Here is a 17591-nt window from a genome sequence, read left to right on the forward strand (position 1 = left end):
TTTTTCAGCACCAAATAGTACTCCTGTTTGGGAAATGATATTTAAATCCTATTTTCATTTTCTTTCTTCTATTGTCATTGCTGCTTCTTCTTTCTTCTTATATTTTGTGCTTCATAGTTTTTACGGTTGTTAACTCCTCATCATATTGAAATCAGCAACAATCACTTTGGACAGGAGAACTTGTGAGCCTTTGACAGTAACATTAATCAAAGAGTGCATTGTTCTTTATTTTTTGGTGATGTATTTGATATTTATTTAAAACTAAATTATATTTTTCTGGTAGAGTAATCAAAGGATGAACTTCACCTTCTCTCAAATGTTAATAGGACCGTTCACTTAAAAATTTCCACTTTGACAGTTGAATACATGATCTGAAGAGAGCACCATACATGGAGCAACTTCTATTGCTTAAAAATATACTGTTCAGATCTTTCAGAAAAATTACAAACCCACATATCATTTGGTTGTGAAAATTCACTCCCAAATTAGTCAAAGATTATTATTATATGCAACTAAATAGTGCTAATTTCCAAGGAAACAATCACATTTCTTAATTAGTAGTAAAAGATACATGCATATATATGTCATTGCTCCTTTTTCATGAACTGTTTTTGTTTTCCTAAGACATACATGTATACACATGAAGTTATTAGTAATGAAGTTGAAACCATTTGAAAGGGAAAATCAACAAAAAGAAACTTCAAAGGTTGATGCAACAAAATTCTACTAGAAAACTAGGTGTATCCCTCATACAGAATACATTATTAGGTACCAACACTCAAAATTAAACAACAAATACCAAAATACAAGGGTGCCTAATAGTACAAGTCATGAATTGATTAAACAGCCTTCCAAGAAGAAAGTGGTGGGGTATCAGAGGTCTTCCATGTAGCGATATCATTACCATATCTATCACCTTTGACAGCATCCGCAGCAGCGAAGGACTCGAGCTCTGCCATTTCTTGTGGTGTAAGTTTCACAGACAAAGCACCAATGTTTTGATTAAAGTTCTCAACTTTAGTGGTTCCAGGAATGGGGCATACATCATTTCCTTGGTGGTGAACCCATGCCAATGCGAGCTGCGAAGGAGTGCATCCCTTCTTTGCAGCCATTTCATTGACCCTCTCAAATATAGTCTTGTTTGCCTCCAAGTTCTCAGGTTGGAATCTAGGCATATTCTGCAACACAAGGCACAAGACATAAGAATATATCATTGTATCTGATGAACATTGAAATAATATACATACAAGGAAGGTTGAATATGAAAATGCATTAGTGATTGCCATGAATTTCTGAAATAATTAAGCCATGAGACAAACCTTCCGGTAGTCACCCTCAGGCAAATTCTCAATCAATTTTGATCCTGATGAAAGGAATCCTCTCCCAAGAGGACTATATGCAACAATTCCAATACCAAGTTCCCTGCAAGCAACAAATTTAGAAGCCATGAATATAGACATTGTATCATGTTGTCTTATCAGAAGTACTAAATAGAAATTTTTAAGGTAACATGACATGTTTCGTATATTAATTGGTGCATTGATCTTAGCATAGTTTTGCACAGAAAACTTCTATTGATTCTATATTACTGGATCATCTTAGTCTATCAAGCACCAAGTCATTCTCTTCAAACGCACCTGCAAGTTGGAATTATGTCTTCCTCGACATCTCTTGACCACAGCGACCACTCCAACTGCACGGCTGTTATGGGATGAACAGCATGTGCTCTTCTGATTGTTGAAGCTGAGGCCTCAGATAGACCAATGTACTTTATTTTTCCCTCCTCAACAAGCTTCTTAAGCTCACCAATCTTAATTAAAATTAAAAAGGAAACAGGGTTAGGCCACCATAGTATAATATATGCCTCTTCATGCATAAACAATTAGTATATTTTCATGATCTCATGTTGAAACTTGGAAATAGAAGCATTATAGATTTATAGGATTCTAAAAGCCAATTGGGCTCTCATATAATTAAGAAACTAAGATAAAGATGATGTTCATTGAACTGGTCAAATTTTAGCACACTCCATGCTCTGGAAATGAGGTGATGAGTTCAAAGTATGTATACAAAAACTAATTCACACAAACATTTCTCAATCTAGAGCAAGAGAAAGGATCAAACCGTGACTTCAACCGGAACACTTGTATCGATTCGGTGTTGGTAATACAGATCAATGCAATCAATATCAAGTCTCTTCAAGCTTCCTTCACAAGCAGCTCTCACATATGCTGGATCTCCACGAATCACAAATTTCCCCTCACTATGGGTGGCTCCGAACTTGGTTGCCAATTCAACCTTCTCTCTTACCCCTCCCTTCAAAGCCTGCCTCAAAATTTCATGATGCAGATAAACCATCACTTAGTCATGATCAAATAAAAAAGCCAAAGCAAACATTGGACATAAAAAGACATGATATCTCAACATATAAGGTCAATCTCAACAACATAGTATAGAAAGTAGAAACAGAAACAGACACTTGTAGCTAAGAGAAAGAAGCATCAAAAGAAAACAAAAAAGGGTATCTGAATCAAGGTTCAAGTAGGAACCTTTCCAAGTAGTATTTCATTGGTGTGAGGGCCATAGACATCAGAAGTGTCAAGGAAAGTGACACCACTTTGAACAGCATGATGAATGAGAGAAATCATGTCAGGTTCTGGCTTTGGAGGTCCATAGAAAGCAGACATTCCCATGCATCCAAATCCTTGTTGAGACACTTCCAAGCCTTGTGACCCCAGCTTCATTCTTCCAACTTTAGCCATTGCTATGTTTGTGATGATGGTGTGTGCTTGCAACTATGATCAGTGTCAAAGAGTGAATGAAGTATTTTGAATCCTGAGATGTGTTGCTTAAATAGCCTGAAATTATTGCTAATTAATTATCATTCATTACAAAATACAAATAATATATAATTTTTTATTGAAAAATTTAATAGAACATTGTTGCACCGCTTGTATGAAAGTTTTTACTCTTGACGTATGTTATTGCGTCAACTGTGCTTGAAATTTATTGATTTGACGTATGTACATACTTAAAATTTTGTCGTATTTGATATTGTTACCGACACTTTCTGCTTTAAGATGTTATGATTCTTGACTTTGACTTTTCTTATTTTTTTAGTATTTAATATTTATATTGGTTGATATTTCCATTGGGATTTGCCCCGTAGAAATTCAGTTTTGAAAACCAAGTTCTATTTGGCTTCTCCTTAAAAAATTAGACAAGGTTTTTGGTAGATTATTATTATTATTATTATTATTATTATTATTATTATTATTATTATTATTATTATTTTGAGGTCTTGTAATAAGATTATACACTTATACTAAACTAGATCACCATAATCCAAAGGAATTCAAAATGTTTGGTTTATTGTTATTTCTGGTCCTTCTTTCGCGGATCGAAACTCTATTTAAGAATTTATTATTGGTTAATGAGTTGCTGTATACATAAGGTATGATTCGAACTTCCAACACTTACTTAAATCGACTAATAAACTAACCATTAAAGCAACTCAACTTGGTTAGTAAAAATATTTCTAAATAATTCGTTATGGACTTGATTTTAACCATGAGTTTAGAATCTAGTATTTTTGTAAGAAAATATTATTTAGAGTATATATCTATTTTAGTCCTCAAAGAATTTTAGACTGAACACTTTAGTTCCCAACTAAAATTAATTACTCTATTGGTTCTTAACAATTAACTCCGTCAGTCACTTAGGTCCTTTACTCCGTTAATTCTAACGGAGGACAAAATAGTCCCTGACAACTCTAATAGGGGATAAAATGGTCCTTGATCTCCTTTGTTCAGAAATGACACTGTTCTCTCACAATTTTCATCATATCTCGCATAACACTAACAGTCTAACACTGTAACTTTAAACTACACCATGCACACTCTATAAATTTAATGTTCACAAGAAAAAAAATTTCTCAACTCGTTGTCGTCGTTGCCATCTCCCTCCTCCTCTGCCCTAACATCTCCATGACCACATTGTCCACCACTCCGATCGCTTCTTTCAGTTTCTTCTCCGAACCAATGTTGAGTAATCGCTTTAGTTTTCATATGAACAGTAACGGCGACATTGCTCGTTGTAATAGCTTGGATGCAAGATCGAAGCTGTCTGCTGATGATTGGATTTTTGATGGTATAGAATTTCACAAATAAATTCTCGTTGCAAGTATAGTTTCTAAACCAATCACTAATCCTTTCATACAAAAGTTGTTTGTCACTAAAACAAACCCCTAAAATTTATAAACCGAAGTATTCAAACCTCGGGTCGTTCTCCCTAGGAATTACAATAAAGTGTCTTGATATTGGTTGTGAGTTATTTTGGGGTTTTTGAGATTATAGACAAGAATTATAAAATGGCAAAGGAAATAAACTAACAACTAACAAAGCTCTTGGCAAGATATGAGAACTAGAAGTCCTATCCTAGTTATCATCTTCAATTGTGATAACAAATTGTCCATTGCTCCCACTTAGTTAACCTCTAACTATAGAGGAAAGTCAAGTGAATGAATCAATTTGATTCCTCAAGTCCTAATCAACTCCTAAAGGAATGGCTAGCTTTAGATGCATTCAAATCAATTAGCAACTTCTAATTATCAATCAACAAAGGGATTAGATAACTCAAGAGTCACTAATTACTCAACCAAAGTCAAGAGGAACAAAACCTACACTAAAATCCAACCAAGCATTTCATCAAACACTTGGAAGGCACACAAGAAAAGCATAGTAAATTGACAACAAGAATGAAATCTAACAACAATTATTGTAAAGAATTAACAACAACAATTAAAAGAAACACATTTATTATGAATTACCTTTATTGAATTGAAAAAGAGTAGAAGGAACAATACTAGATCTATATCGAAATACAAGAACAACATAAAAGAGATTATAACAAAAGAATGGAAGAAGAATGAATGTAACTACAAGGAATTGAGATGTAGAAGTAGAAGAAAGCAAAGATTAAAATCTAGATCTAAGAACTAAACCTAATCCTAATCCTAATCCTAATTCTAGAGAGAAGAGAGAGCTTCTCTCTCTAGAAACTAACTCTAACTACTAAACTAAACTAATGGTTAAAAGTTAGTTGATTCCTCTTCAATCCTTGGCTTAAATAGCATCAGAAATGAGTTGAATTGGGCCCACAAGGCTTCTAAAATCGCTGGCTACGTTTTGCTTTAAGTGGACCAGGTGGCAGCAATGGCGCGTGCGCGTACTATGCGCGTGCGCGCCACCATACATGTGGCAACTATGGCAAATCTTATATCGTTTCGAAGCCCCGGATGTTAGCTTTCTAACCCAACTGGAACCGCATCATTTGGACCTCTGCAGCTCAAGTTATGGTCATTTAAGTGCGAAGAGGTCGGCTTGACAGCTTTCCGGTTCTTTCATTTCTTCATGAGTTCTCCAACTTTTCATGCTTCTTTCTTCATTTCTTTGATCCAATCTTTGCCTCCTAAGCCTTAAATCACTTAACAAACATATCAAGGCATCTAATGGAATCAAGGAGAATTAGATTTAGCTATTTTAAGACCTAAAAAGCATGTTTTCACTCTTAAGCACAATTAAAGGAGAAGTTATAAAACCATGTTATTTCAATGGATAAATGTGGGTAAAAGGTTATAAAATCCCCTAAAATCAATACAAGATAAACCCTACAAATGGGGTTTATCATCTGCCAACTTGGACTCTGGGAAAGAAGGAATGAAGTACTTGGTGTCTATTTCAAATGAGAATTTGCATATGATGTCGAAGGAGAATCTTCTCATGATGTTCTAATGTCCAACAATCTATATTACTTGCTGGAGAATGGAGAAAGGCGTGTCCTTGGAGTATTTGTGGAACTTGGTCTTGAGGATGTCGTGGACGTTATCGGGGTTAGAGGCGATGTTATCAAAGACGTGGAAGTGGATGCTTTTGGTAGGTGAAGTGTAGAGGAGGTGGATGTACCAGTCACAAAGATTTAGGAAGTGTGTGGTCCATGACATGTTGAGGTAGGTGCAACACGTGTGACAATTACACCATGGCTTAATTTTGGAGCTAAAAAGGAGGAAGGAAAAGATGGAAAAGAAGACTGTGAAGGTGAAGAAGGAGAGTATGAATGTTAGGGTTATGCGAGATATGATAAAAGTTGGGAAAGAACAGTGTCGTTTTCGAATAAAGGGGTCAGGGATCATTTTATTCCTTGTTAGAGTTGTCAAGGATCATTTTGTCCCATGTTAGAGTTTTCATGGACCATTTTGTCTTCTGTTAGAGTTGACGGAGTTAAGGACCTAAGTGACTGACAAAATTAATCGTTAGGGACCAATCGAGTAATTAATTTTAGTTGGGAACTAAAATGTCTTATTTGAAATTCTTTGAGGACCAAAATGGGTATATACTCTATTATTTATATACTAAAATTAGTTATCAAAATTAATTATCAATACGTATTTATATTTCAATATATATTTTATAATAATGATCGATTTTTATGGTTGATTTTGTTATATGCCAAACATAGTTGATTTTTGTTTGTGTATAAAATAGGCTTAAATATTTTTTTTTTGTTGTCTATGGTATCCTTCGACCCGATAGGTCAAGGACTAACCCGTCGCAGATTTGAATGGGTTGCTGCATGCATAATGTGGGATTTAAACCCCCGATATTTATTTAAGCGGACGAGTGAGCTGACCGCTCGTGTCACGGCCCAATCTGGGCGTGACTGGCGCTTAGAAAAATCTTCCCAAGCAAGCCCCAGAAATCAATATTAAAGAAAACAGAACAAATAGAATTTTCATTTATACTGAAAGGCAACACATTCTCAGCATCATATTTAAAACATGCTCAGCATATTTACAGAAAATTCGACTTTAATATTTACAGTAAAGCATGGTCTATTAGTTTCATCTACTAGAATATTTACAAAGTAACATATTCAAGTCACTAAAGTCGGATCCTGCCTATGTCACATGGAGCAATTTAACAAGTCTAAAGAGTTTTAAAATTATTTACACAAAACATCAAGTCGTTGAACGGTAAAGGGCTCACCAACACAAACAAAACTAGAGCAGAACGGATAAAATTGGATTAGGATCAAGGCCCATATCTAAAAAAAAATGAAAGATACAATAGAGTGAGTTTTGCAACTCGGTGAGTAAATAGAGCATCCATAATCTCACGAAAGACAATTGTATAAATAATTAACTTTTAGTCAAAATAAATTCACTTTAATAATCGTGACAAAAATATATTCAAACATAATGATAATTATTTATAGACATCAAATATTCAAAATTTCTTATTTTATATAAATATAAACGGAAAGTTATCTAATTCAGAAAAGTCAAAATAATAGACAAAAATCACACTTAGATTGTTTTCTTTGTGTGAATTTTGAAACAAGACATGCTCCACTAATTTTATGGACATAAAATAGACAGGTATCATTTTTCATTCATATGGACCTAAAAGTATAATTATATACTGATATAGTGTACCAAGTCTAGCGCTTACTATCACTAGGTGCAATTTTTGTTATAGAGCCTTCCAAAATATTTTGACATACGAATCATGATCAAACTAAAGTTATATATCAAACAAATCAATAAATGCATTATCAATTCAATACTAACTTTAGATTCAAAGTGTATATGCAAGATAATATTTACATTATAATCTAATTCCTCAAATGACAATTTTATTAATTTCAACACAAAATATTATGTCTCAAGTGAAATTTTCTTCAAAAAATATTTAATATAAACATTAAGTTGACAAATAAATTAGTAAATAATTAAATAATAAATTTTAAAATTATGTTGGATAATTGTAAAAATGATACAATGCTAAACTTTAATTATAGATATAAAATTTACTCAGATTAAAATTTAAAAAAAAAAATTTTACTCCACAACTTTCAACAAACAAAGAGAATAATTCCTTTAAAAATCTAATATCACAAACATAACAATAATAATTCTAATAAATTAATTTTAATATCAATTGACATAATGTAACTTATATACCCAAAAATTTTAAATTTTATTTTTATATACCCAAAAATTTTAAATTCTATCTTATTCTAATCTTAAATTTTTGAATTTATTAATACCTAACTATAAATAAGATAAAAATTAAAAATTTAAGTAATTATTAAATTAAAGAGTTATCTTAATATTTAATAATTAGTAATATTTGAATTAAAAGTTATTTTCTCTTTTTAAATTTAGAATGTTTTTAATGGAGTCTTGAAAGTCAACATAAGAGAACATACTAGATAGGACATAATTAGGGGTGGCAACACTACCCGAATCCGCGGGTACCCACCCCGCCCCTATCCGTTCGGGGCGGGTAATTACCCGCACCTGCATCGGGGCGGGTTCTTGGACAGGGCGGGCGGGGTCGGGTTTCGGTTGAACCCGCCCTTACCCGCTCCGGTATATAAATAGATATATAAATATATATATTTTTAATATATAATATATGTAATATATATAAAATAATTAGTAAAATGATTAATAATATTGTATCATATTTAAATTTTTATTTTAATTTATGTTATGAATGTAAATAATGGTTATATAATTTTTAAAATTTTATTTTATTTTTTGGATTTAATAATTATTGGGGCGGGTAGGAGCGGGGCGGGTACCCGCAGGGGCGGGTTAGGGTTTAACATTTTACTACCCGCGGGTAGAAGTGGGACGGGTTCGATGCGGGTTTTTGTTGAGCGGGGCAGGGTCGGGTAGAGTAAAAACCCGCCTCTACCCGCCCCGTTGCCACCCCTAGACACAATAGAGTTAGAATAAAAGAAGAATAATAAATTAATTGAAATAAAGTGTATGAAATTAAAACATGAGGGAGAGAAGATCAGCACAGTAGCAATGGCGGTGAAGGATTCTGAAATGATGTAATAATGTGTGCATTGCTGAATTGAAGTGTTTGTGGTGCCAATGGAGTAGAAGGAAAAGAAAGAAAGACTATGGGTTGGCCCATAGTCTGGTTTTTTTTTTTTCATTATTAGATCCTACAACTCGGTCAACCAAATTGGTTAAATAGGCTTAAATATTAATTGGCTTGTTTTGGAAAATAAAATATATATTAGGTTGAAACCCAACTAAAAGCCCAATAAAAAATGGAAAGACCATAAAAGTTTGCTCAAGAATCTTTTTTAGAGATCGAACACAACGATTATTTTCACTTCTATTTCGTACATTTTAAGTTTTTAAGCAATTTATTTTATTATTAAACAAAATAAAATATAACATTGTAGTGCAAAATTTAAATTCATGAATGGATACGAAGTTATGTTCGAAGTCTATGCGTGTTTGTTTTATTCTTTACATTTCTGCTTTGTATTTAATTAACTCCTAAACTATAGTTTAAGTAAAACCACACCTTAAGTAAAAGATAGCCAAGTTAGAAAAAAAAAAATTTACATAAAATCTGAAGAATAAATTAAATATGTAAAAATTTAAAATCAGAACAAATAGAAAAATTGTTCGAGCTAGTAAAAATTTTATAAAGTCAATTAAGCTTTTAAAATTATAATATCTAAAAATTTAATAAACTTTCTCATTGAGAAAAATCGTAACAACAATTAAATGTAGCCGTACAACGTTACCCTAAAGCTAAAGCATGCAAAATAACCCTCAAAAACCAAACTTACACTTCAAGAACACAACATTATCAAATACGTAACAGTTAACTAACATATACTTCTATATTAAAATTTTGCAACCTGCTACATCAAATCCCAAATTCTTATATCCATCCACCAATGAATAACTTGAAATCTATAAATGTGTCATTTGAAACCCATCAAACACAACCTCCTAGTAGGTCTTCTATACAAATCCTAGATTCATCAATCCAAAGTCTAATAAGATCATGGCAAAGAAGGCAAAGGTGGCTACATGTTTTCGCCACATCAATTCAACACCAACAAGTTATGAACAATAATGCACCATGGAGGAACCATTTGGCCAATTTCCTACAATCAAATTGGGTTCATTTGTTTTCAATCTCATTGCTCATTGTGGACCTCATCATCACAATTCTTGAGCTATCTTCATCTTTGGTTTCATCAACAACGGATGAACAAGGTAGATAAACTTGGTCTACATTGGATTGGAATTAGTATCCTTAGTTTACTTTCGGTAAAGTCTATGGCTTTGTTAGTGGGGTTAGGCTCTTCATTCTTTAAGCATTTTGGGTATGTTATGGATGGAGTTGTAACAATTGTGGCTCTGTTTTTGGAAGTGTTTCTTGAGAGAAAAGGAGGTGGTTTATTGATTGTAGTGAGTGTGTGGCGTGTGATTAGAGTGGTGGAGAGTATGTATGAGTTAAGTGATGAAACAATTGAAGGTATAGTTTGCCAATTTGAGGCACTCAAAGAAGAGAACATGAGGCTCTTAGAAACAATACAAGAAAAAGCTCAAGGAGGATTTTGATAAATGTAGACATTGAATTTGAAGCTCCCCACCCAAATCATGAATTCAAGAAATTTTGATGTTCACATTGTGACCTATTTATTGGTTAAAGGCATTTTCAATTCTCCATCAATGACTATTGTTGGGGCCTCAAAGTAATAAAAGAAATATACTATTTGTATTTATTTTTATTGTAGACTACTAGTATGAAATTTATATGAGATGAGTTTTACATCTTATCTGAAAATAAAAAGCGCTTATCTATTCAATATATAAAATAAGGATAATGTTAGACTTAGGAATGGATTTAAAAATTTAATATGGAGGGGCTAAATTTTAGACAAATTTTTTAATTTTCTTATTATATTTTTTCATTTCATAAAAACAAGTTAAACATAACATATAATTATTAAGTTGATTTTTGAAAAGGTTTTGTTCATATTCTAGCCCAATGATAAGGCCCAGGATCCGACAAAAGGCCCAATTCAAAGGATTGAATCTCACCCTACACTGACCTTCAATCTACGAAGTTGATGCCTACCACGACTTGTTCTAAAGAAGTCGGGAGCGAGGGATTAGCTGGCAGATAAACCCTCACTCAAGAGAATAACTGCCCCTAAAATCTCTCTAACCACTTCCAGGAACAATATCTCAACTTCCCTAAGATAAAGGGACGGTTATTCCCCTTAAAAGGTGGAACTACTCCAACGGTAGTTATGAGTTCACCACTATAAATACACTGACATCCGTCACGTATCTCTAAATCACAATACTCTCTAGACCTGCTTACACCCTTGCTGACTTAGGCATCAGAGTGTCTTTGTAGGTACCACCTACATTCTTTCACATACACAACTCGGAAGCGGCTCTCAGTAAACCAAGTCGCAGACCACCCTTCTCCAACGCTTGGGCCTCACAAACAAGCCCAACTACCGTCCGGTTCTAGGTAAGCCCCGGAACAGGTTTATTAATATATATATTAAAAAATTATAAATTCTTTTTTACAATTTTATTTTTAACATAGGAGTTGTATAAAAGAAACATAACAATATTAATAATACATTATGAAATTATAAAATATTAATAATTTATAATATATTTAGTTAAAAAATTATCACATATCTTATTAATTAAAAAAAAATTTAAAAAATAAGGATAATGTTAGATGTACATTAAAAAGCGTCTATCAATTCAATATATAAAATAAGGATAATGCTAGATGTACATTATATTTAGTTACTAAAATCAGCAACTGTACAAAATATTTTTATTTTATAATTGAAACCGAAGAAATGCATTAGTTATAAATAAGAAAGTTGTGCATAATTTGTCCATAAGTTTGGTTACATGATATTTGTAATAACTTGTTCTTAATATTAATATGTAAATGATAAATTAAAAATATTATTTTGATCATGATGGTTAAGACAGTAGTTAAGTGAAGAAATTATGGAGCTTGGAGATAGGAATGAAAAATTGCATATAAATATATGGTAGTGGACATGGAGATCCATGCTAACTGATTAGCGAACCCCAAAATCAAAATACCATTTAAATGTCATACATCTAATCCAACAAAATGCTCTAATTTGGAATCTAAAACAAATCCATTAGGAACAATGAACTTGTTCATTAAGTTACACGAGAGTGTACTATGAAAGGATAGCATTGACAAAATTTAGAAGCAGAGGAGTAGCAAAAAACATCTTGGATATCGAAAGGGATAGACGATGAAGTGTCATTTAATATTTTGCCATATGTGATATTGTGAGATCACAGTTATCATTTACCTCAGCATCTTGCAAGTTGTTTTTCAATTCATCAGAGGGTTCAACGACATGGACTTCTGCCAAGGTTGTCAAGGACCACAGTTGTTCCGGAAGCTCACACAATTTAGGACACTGCTTTATGAGCAGACAACGAAGGCGAGGCATTGCACCTTCCGCTAACACCCAACTTTCAACTTTCACTTCCACCATTTTGAACACTTCAAGTTTAGGGAAATCCCCAGCGGCACAATCAAGAGGGTCTGATATGGTACCCTTTTCTAGTTTCAAAACTTGGAGGCTGTGAAGCTGTCCTAGAGCCTTCATGGAACTGGAGTCCACCGTACCAAACACTTTGATGGTAATCTTTGCAAGATTCAAAGGAAACATCATTGCATCTATTGAAAGATCTGAACGACAGCAGTTTAGTTTCAGCGTATGAAGTTTGCTTAGATGCTGCAAACTGAATAATAATTCATGCCACGAACGACGTTTCTCCCTTTTAGGGTCCAACCATAAACTCAACCTTTTCAAGTTGGGAAATCTGCCATCCCTGAATAGTAACGCTGTTGGTGTATCCAAATCCACTCCACTCAGAGTTTGAAGATTCCACATTATTGTTCCTTTCTCATCTTTTGGTAGACTCACAGTATCTGACAAAACATAGACATGTCTTAATCGCTTGAGCTTCCAAAATTCATTCGGAATGCAAGACGTGATCCAACCCCTTGTATCCATGGTTTCTAAATTCAAAAGACTCCATATACACTGCGGAGCACTTTTTGGTTTAGGAGATCTAGCTATTTGCAAGTACTTTAGGAAGATCATTGCGTGAAAATTAGTGGGTATACTTTGAAACCATGCTTGTCCTCCCAAATATAGCACTTGAACCGATTCGAAGTATTTTAAAGAATCATTTGGATAATCCTTTCCAGCAAAGACGAACAAGGAACGAGTGCTTGATTGATTAGTTTCAATTGAGGACATATAAGACACTTCACTGCACAACAAGGACAATCTTTGAGGGTTGCCTAGAGTATGGATATTGGACCCTGTGCAAACCTCGAAAAACTTGTCAGCTTTGCTCAATATTATGCAGAGGTCACGGAAGAGATCATGGATTAGGCATTTTTTCGCACCCCCAACACTCCTCCGTATTGCCACATGTACCATGTTACGATCCACTAGCTCTTTTAAGAATTCCTCACCAACTTCTTCTGGTTCTGGAGCATTTGGTAATCCACTTTCTTGTGGTTGTATGAAACCTTCAGCCATCCATAATTTGATTAATTCCCTAGCAGGAATCTCAAAATCTTCAGGGTAGATACCAAGATATCTAAAGCATGGCTTCAGTTCTTCAGACAAGTTGTCATAGCTAAGTTTTAGCACATCCATGACTTTGGTCATGTCCCTGGTGAGATGCCAGTGGATGCGCTCCTTAATTCCCAGCCACTCACTTTCCAACTTTTTCTTCTTGGCAACCACCCCTGCCATGGCAACAATAGCAAGAGGTAAACCCCCACAACTTTCAACAATTGATCTACCATGAGGCTCCAACTCAGAAGGACACTCTTTACCCGAAAACACCTTCTTGCAAAACAATTCCCAGCTTTCTTTTTCATCAAGGGGAGGAAGTTTGTAGCTTCTTGAGCCTGTAAAATTTGCCACCTGTTCATCACGACTCGTTATTAAAATTTTGCTACCAGTGCTTCCATTTGGAAAGGCTGATTTTAGATCGTCCCATACTTCAGGTTCCCAAATATCATCAAGCACTATCAAGTACTTTTTCCCCTTCAGGTAATTGCTCACTTTCTTCTTTAGATCCTCCACTTCTAAATTTTGAAATGCAGATGTGGACTTCATCAAGGAGTAGAGCAGCCTCAACAATACTTCCCTTGGCTCGTAATCTTTGGAAACACGAGTCCATCCGCGGGTAGGGAACAAATTCTTGACCTCTTTATTGTTATAGATCTGTTGAGCAATAGTCGTCTTGCCCAATCCACCCATGCCAATGATGGAGGCGATGTTAATGTTGGCATCATACAGCTGCTCTTTTACAAAGCTCCAGTATTTTGTAAAGCCCACTACATCTCCTTCCTCTACATCATCTTCCTCAACCTGTCCAGCAACAAAATGGTACTTCTTAATCTCAACACCATTAGATAATCGATGCTCATCTAGCACACCTTCATGTCTTGTTGTTATAATGATCCTACTACCATGACCAAACCAATTTTCTCGTCGTGCTAATGAGTTCAGTTGTTGGATTTTATCAACATCATCCAAAACCAGAAGCACTCTTTTTTGGCCTAGCCTATGCATTATTTCAGCGGATCCTTTCAATGTGCTTCCGATCTTAGACTTTACCTCCTCTCCCATCTCAGAAAGAAGCGTTTCTTGTAGATGTTCTAGACCACCACCACTTGCATTTGTTTTCTCACTAATATTAGAAAGAAAACTTGCAGTTGCAAAGTGAGGCCTAATCTTGTTATACAGCTCAGCAACAAATTGGCTTATTTCACCATTTCCATGAATTCCCAGCATCAAACAGGCAGCACAAGAATCAATCTGTAGAATTGATTTTGCCACTTTTTCAAGTTCAGAATCACATCCAAGTGGATGGTCAATATACAAAGGCACGGGAGGAACTCTTTTCCTGACCTCTTCAACAATCTTGTCAATAGTCTTACCCCATGGTCTGCAAACAACATACATACACATTTTCTTTGTATTTTAACTTTTTTTTCTTCTTTTATACGAATTTATAAACTACCAATAGACAAATGAATCATACAACCAACAAGACAAATCTCCGTCATTTATCTTGATGAACAGATGTGAAAGTTATTGCTATATCCCAATTTTTTGTCTCTTAAGAATCAAAACAAAAAAAAAAGCTCATAATTGGACTCTTAGAAAAATGAAGAAACATCATATCTATTACATATGTTTGTTTTAACTTTTTTAAAAATTAATGTAATAAAATACTGTTGAGTTAAGACTTAAGAAATTAACTAAATTATTTTGATGATGAAAACATTATTTTTAGTGAGTTAAACATCCAATTAGTTTTTAATATAATTTGATTAAGTGTTGCAGGTCAAAAAACAAAAACAAAACAGCAGCTCAATAAGATGGAAAATAAAACCAAAGCTGGTGGGATGTCAAATAAGGGAAGTCCAAAAGAAACAAAGCAATAAAATCAGATGGGCTAAATGAATCAAAGCCAACCCAAGTCCGATTTGATCTCACTCAAAGCTGATCCCTCCAAAGTGCATTTCCCAAAGGCAACGTTCACTTTTTTCTTCTTCGGTCAGAATTCAGAGATGTAAGAGCGAGTTTCGTTCCTAAGTCTTTTCATCAAAGAAGAAAAGAAAGAGAAAGGTTGAGCAAAAGTTTGAGGTCTAATCACCAAAATCAACCCATCTCAGGTTAAGGCAAAGGTCAAAGGTAACTTATTTCCTCTTGCATGCATATTACTTTCTTCTCCTATTCTCCAACTCTCTGCCACTCCAAATTGGGATAAATGAAGAAAGTAACGTTTGCTAAACTCTGCTGCAAATCAATGGCTCAGATCTGGTTTACCATTGAAAGACTATTTCTCTTTGCTTCCTTGAGGCTTTCGGTTAAGCAAGAGAAAGCCAGACTCAAACTTCTAATTTGGAGATTAACTGGAAAAAGTGATATGGTAAGTTGGTAGCAGACAGCTCAAGAAGTTGACCTAGGAGAGAGCAACTCAGCAACATGTAAGAAGATATAAAAGAAGATTTTACATCCTTCAGAAAAAGGAGAGATAACCAGTATTTTTTAGGTTTATGTTTTGAGAAGGGTTCTCTGAAGAAGTTCATCAACTTGGACAGTGCTTCCTAGTCAAAGAGGCATTCCGCTAGAATGAGGAACTAAATCAGAGGCAAGCAAATCTGGTTCATCACATAGCAAAGAGGCTATTGAAGCATCAATCTCTTTCATATTTTACAGATTGTAATTTTCTTTTCAATGTTTATCTTTCTGTAATTTCTTGAGGTAAAAGGCTGAATGAGAGAGTCATTGAAAGAGCCTATGAGTGGAAAAAGGCAGAGAGAAATACTTGAGAGAAAAGCCTAGAGTGATTTCATATTTCTTTAGGTTGATTTGTGTCTTGTATCTTATACTAGTGAGGTATCCCTTTCTTAGTTTGATTAGCACTAAGAGTGAAGAGTTAAGTATTAACATAACCAAGTCAAGTTAGGTTAGAACTTGAGTGTGAAAATATTATGTCAATCCTGTGGAATTGGTGTATGTAATACTTTAACTATAGTGGAGTAGTGGAGACTGGATATAGGTTGCATTGCACAAGGCAACTGAACCAGAATACATGATGAATACATGATGGTATCAACTTCTCTCTTTCCTGCTCTATTCTATTTTATGATATTCATGAGATAAAACTAAATTGTCTCATAAATTTTTCGCTGCTGAGTTCAAACAGATTCAGACAGAAAGTGTGTTTTAAAAGGGTTATTTTGTTAAAAATAAAAAAGGTCATAAATTCACCCCCTTCTCTAAGTCTTCTACAACCTTCAAATATTAATTAAAAGAATAATTTAAAAGATAGTTAGTTGTGCTGGAAAAGTAACTACTCATATGCCAACGAGCTATAGCTCAAATGGCATAATCTCCCCATTCTCACCCAAAGATTTTGGATTCGAGACTTCGAGTCTCAGTCCTAACTTTAGGGGAAAAAAAAAAAGTAACTACTCACATGTTCTTATTGACGCATAGTCCACTTTTATTGCCTACTGCAAACAAGGCCGACTTCCATGATTCCAACTTGTGATTGTATCTGCCTTTATTTTTATGATTAGTCATGGCTTTTCCATAACTTTTTCTCTGGTACTTCAGATCTGCTGGTTCCACATAGAAAAATATTGGTAACACTGGTCGCTTACTTCTGCTGTTGGAACATTGCATGATCTTGACGAGTTCATCAAGGCACCACCGGGAAGTTGGATACTTGGCACAGAGTACAAGAATTGACATCCTTGATCTTTCAATTGCTTCCAAAAGAGCGCCTTCGATCTCCTCCCCTATTCTCAGCTCCTCGCTATCTCTGAAAGTCTCGATTCTTTTGTCGACCAAAGCATGATAGAGTGCGTCTGTGAATTTGAGTCTTGTGTCACCTCTAAAGCTCAGGAAAACATCATACTTGAAAGGTGAAGATAGTGTTGCAGTTGCACCCTGATCTGATGATGAACCTGCCATGGTAACAGTCTTTGGAAGTTTTTGCGATAATGCTACGCTTAATCGTAATTGGAATAATAATCACGAGTTAATAGTAATTTACACTTACATTATGTATGTTTGTATAATTAAAAGATACAATAGTTATATGACTTATGAGTAGTGCTTGTTTTTTGGTC

General features: G+C 34.4%; 3 protein-coding genes across 3 annotated transcripts; 1 reads left to right on the plus strand and 2 right to left on the minus strand.

Moving 5' to 3' along the window:
* Positions 1-678: 678 nt before the first annotated feature.
* On the minus strand, positions 679-2826 carry LOC130976352 (probable aldo-keto reductase 2). Its single transcript, XM_057901200.1, has 5 exons — positions 2550-2826; positions 2125-2325; positions 1638-1810; positions 1320-1422; positions 679-1178 (listed from the first exon to the last, which is right to left on the minus strand). Exons 1-5 carry the CDS (start codon positions 2760-2762, stop codon positions 840-842), a joined length of 1029 nt encoding a protein of 342 aa, XP_057757183.1. The 5' UTR covers positions 2763-2826; the 3' UTR covers positions 679-839.
* A 7192-nt stretch (positions 2827-10018) lies between these two features.
* Positions 10019-10477, plus strand: LOC130977125 (uncharacterized). Its single transcript, XM_057902145.1, has one exon. It carries the CDS (start codon positions 10091-10093, stop codon positions 10445-10447), a length of 357 nt encoding a protein of 118 aa, XP_057758128.1. The 5' UTR covers positions 10019-10090; the 3' UTR covers positions 10448-10477.
* A 1463-nt stretch (positions 10478-11940) lies between these two features.
* On the minus strand, positions 11941-17591 carry LOC130973350 (probable disease resistance protein RF9). Its single transcript, XM_057897834.1, has 2 exons — positions 16934-17591; positions 11941-14890 (listed from the first exon to the last, which is right to left on the minus strand). The coding sequence occupies exons 1-2, from the start codon at positions 17431-17433 to the stop codon at positions 12169-12171; spliced, it is 3222 nt and encodes a 1073-aa protein (XP_057753817.1). The 5' UTR covers positions 17434-17591; the 3' UTR covers positions 11941-12168.

The sequence above is a fragment of the Arachis stenosperma genome, chromosome 4, assembly GCF_014773155.1.
Source record: "Arachis stenosperma cultivar V10309 chromosome 4, arast.V10309.gnm1.PFL2, whole genome shotgun sequence".
Classification (NCBI taxonomy): Eukaryota; Viridiplantae; Streptophyta; class Magnoliopsida; order Fabales; family Fabaceae; genus Arachis; species Arachis stenosperma.

Coding starts and splice junctions, on each gene's coding strand:
- LOC130976352 (XM_057901200.1), bottom strand. CDS start 2,762: ATGGCTAAAGTTGGAAGAATGAAGCTGGGGTCACAAGGCTTGGAAGTG. Junction 1,811..2,124: donor GTGTTCCGGTTGAAGTCACG/GTTTGATCCTTT, acceptor ATTTTAATTAAG/ATTGGTGAGCTTAAGAAGCT. Junction 1,179..1,319: donor CTGAGGGTGACTACCGGAAG/GTTTGTCTCATG, acceptor CTTGTGTTGCAG/AATATGCCTAGATTCCAACC.
- LOC130977125 (XM_057902145.1), top strand. CDS start 10,091: ATGAACAAGGTAGATAAACTTGGTCTACATTGGATTGGAATTAGTATC.
- LOC130973350 (XM_057897834.1), bottom strand. CDS start 17,433: ATGGCAGGTTCATCATCAGATCAGGGTGCAACTGCAACACTATCTTCA. Junction 14,891..16,933: donor CTATGCGTCAATAAGAACAT/GTGAGTAGTTAC, acceptor TGTTGTTTGCAG/ACCATGGGGTAAGACTATTG.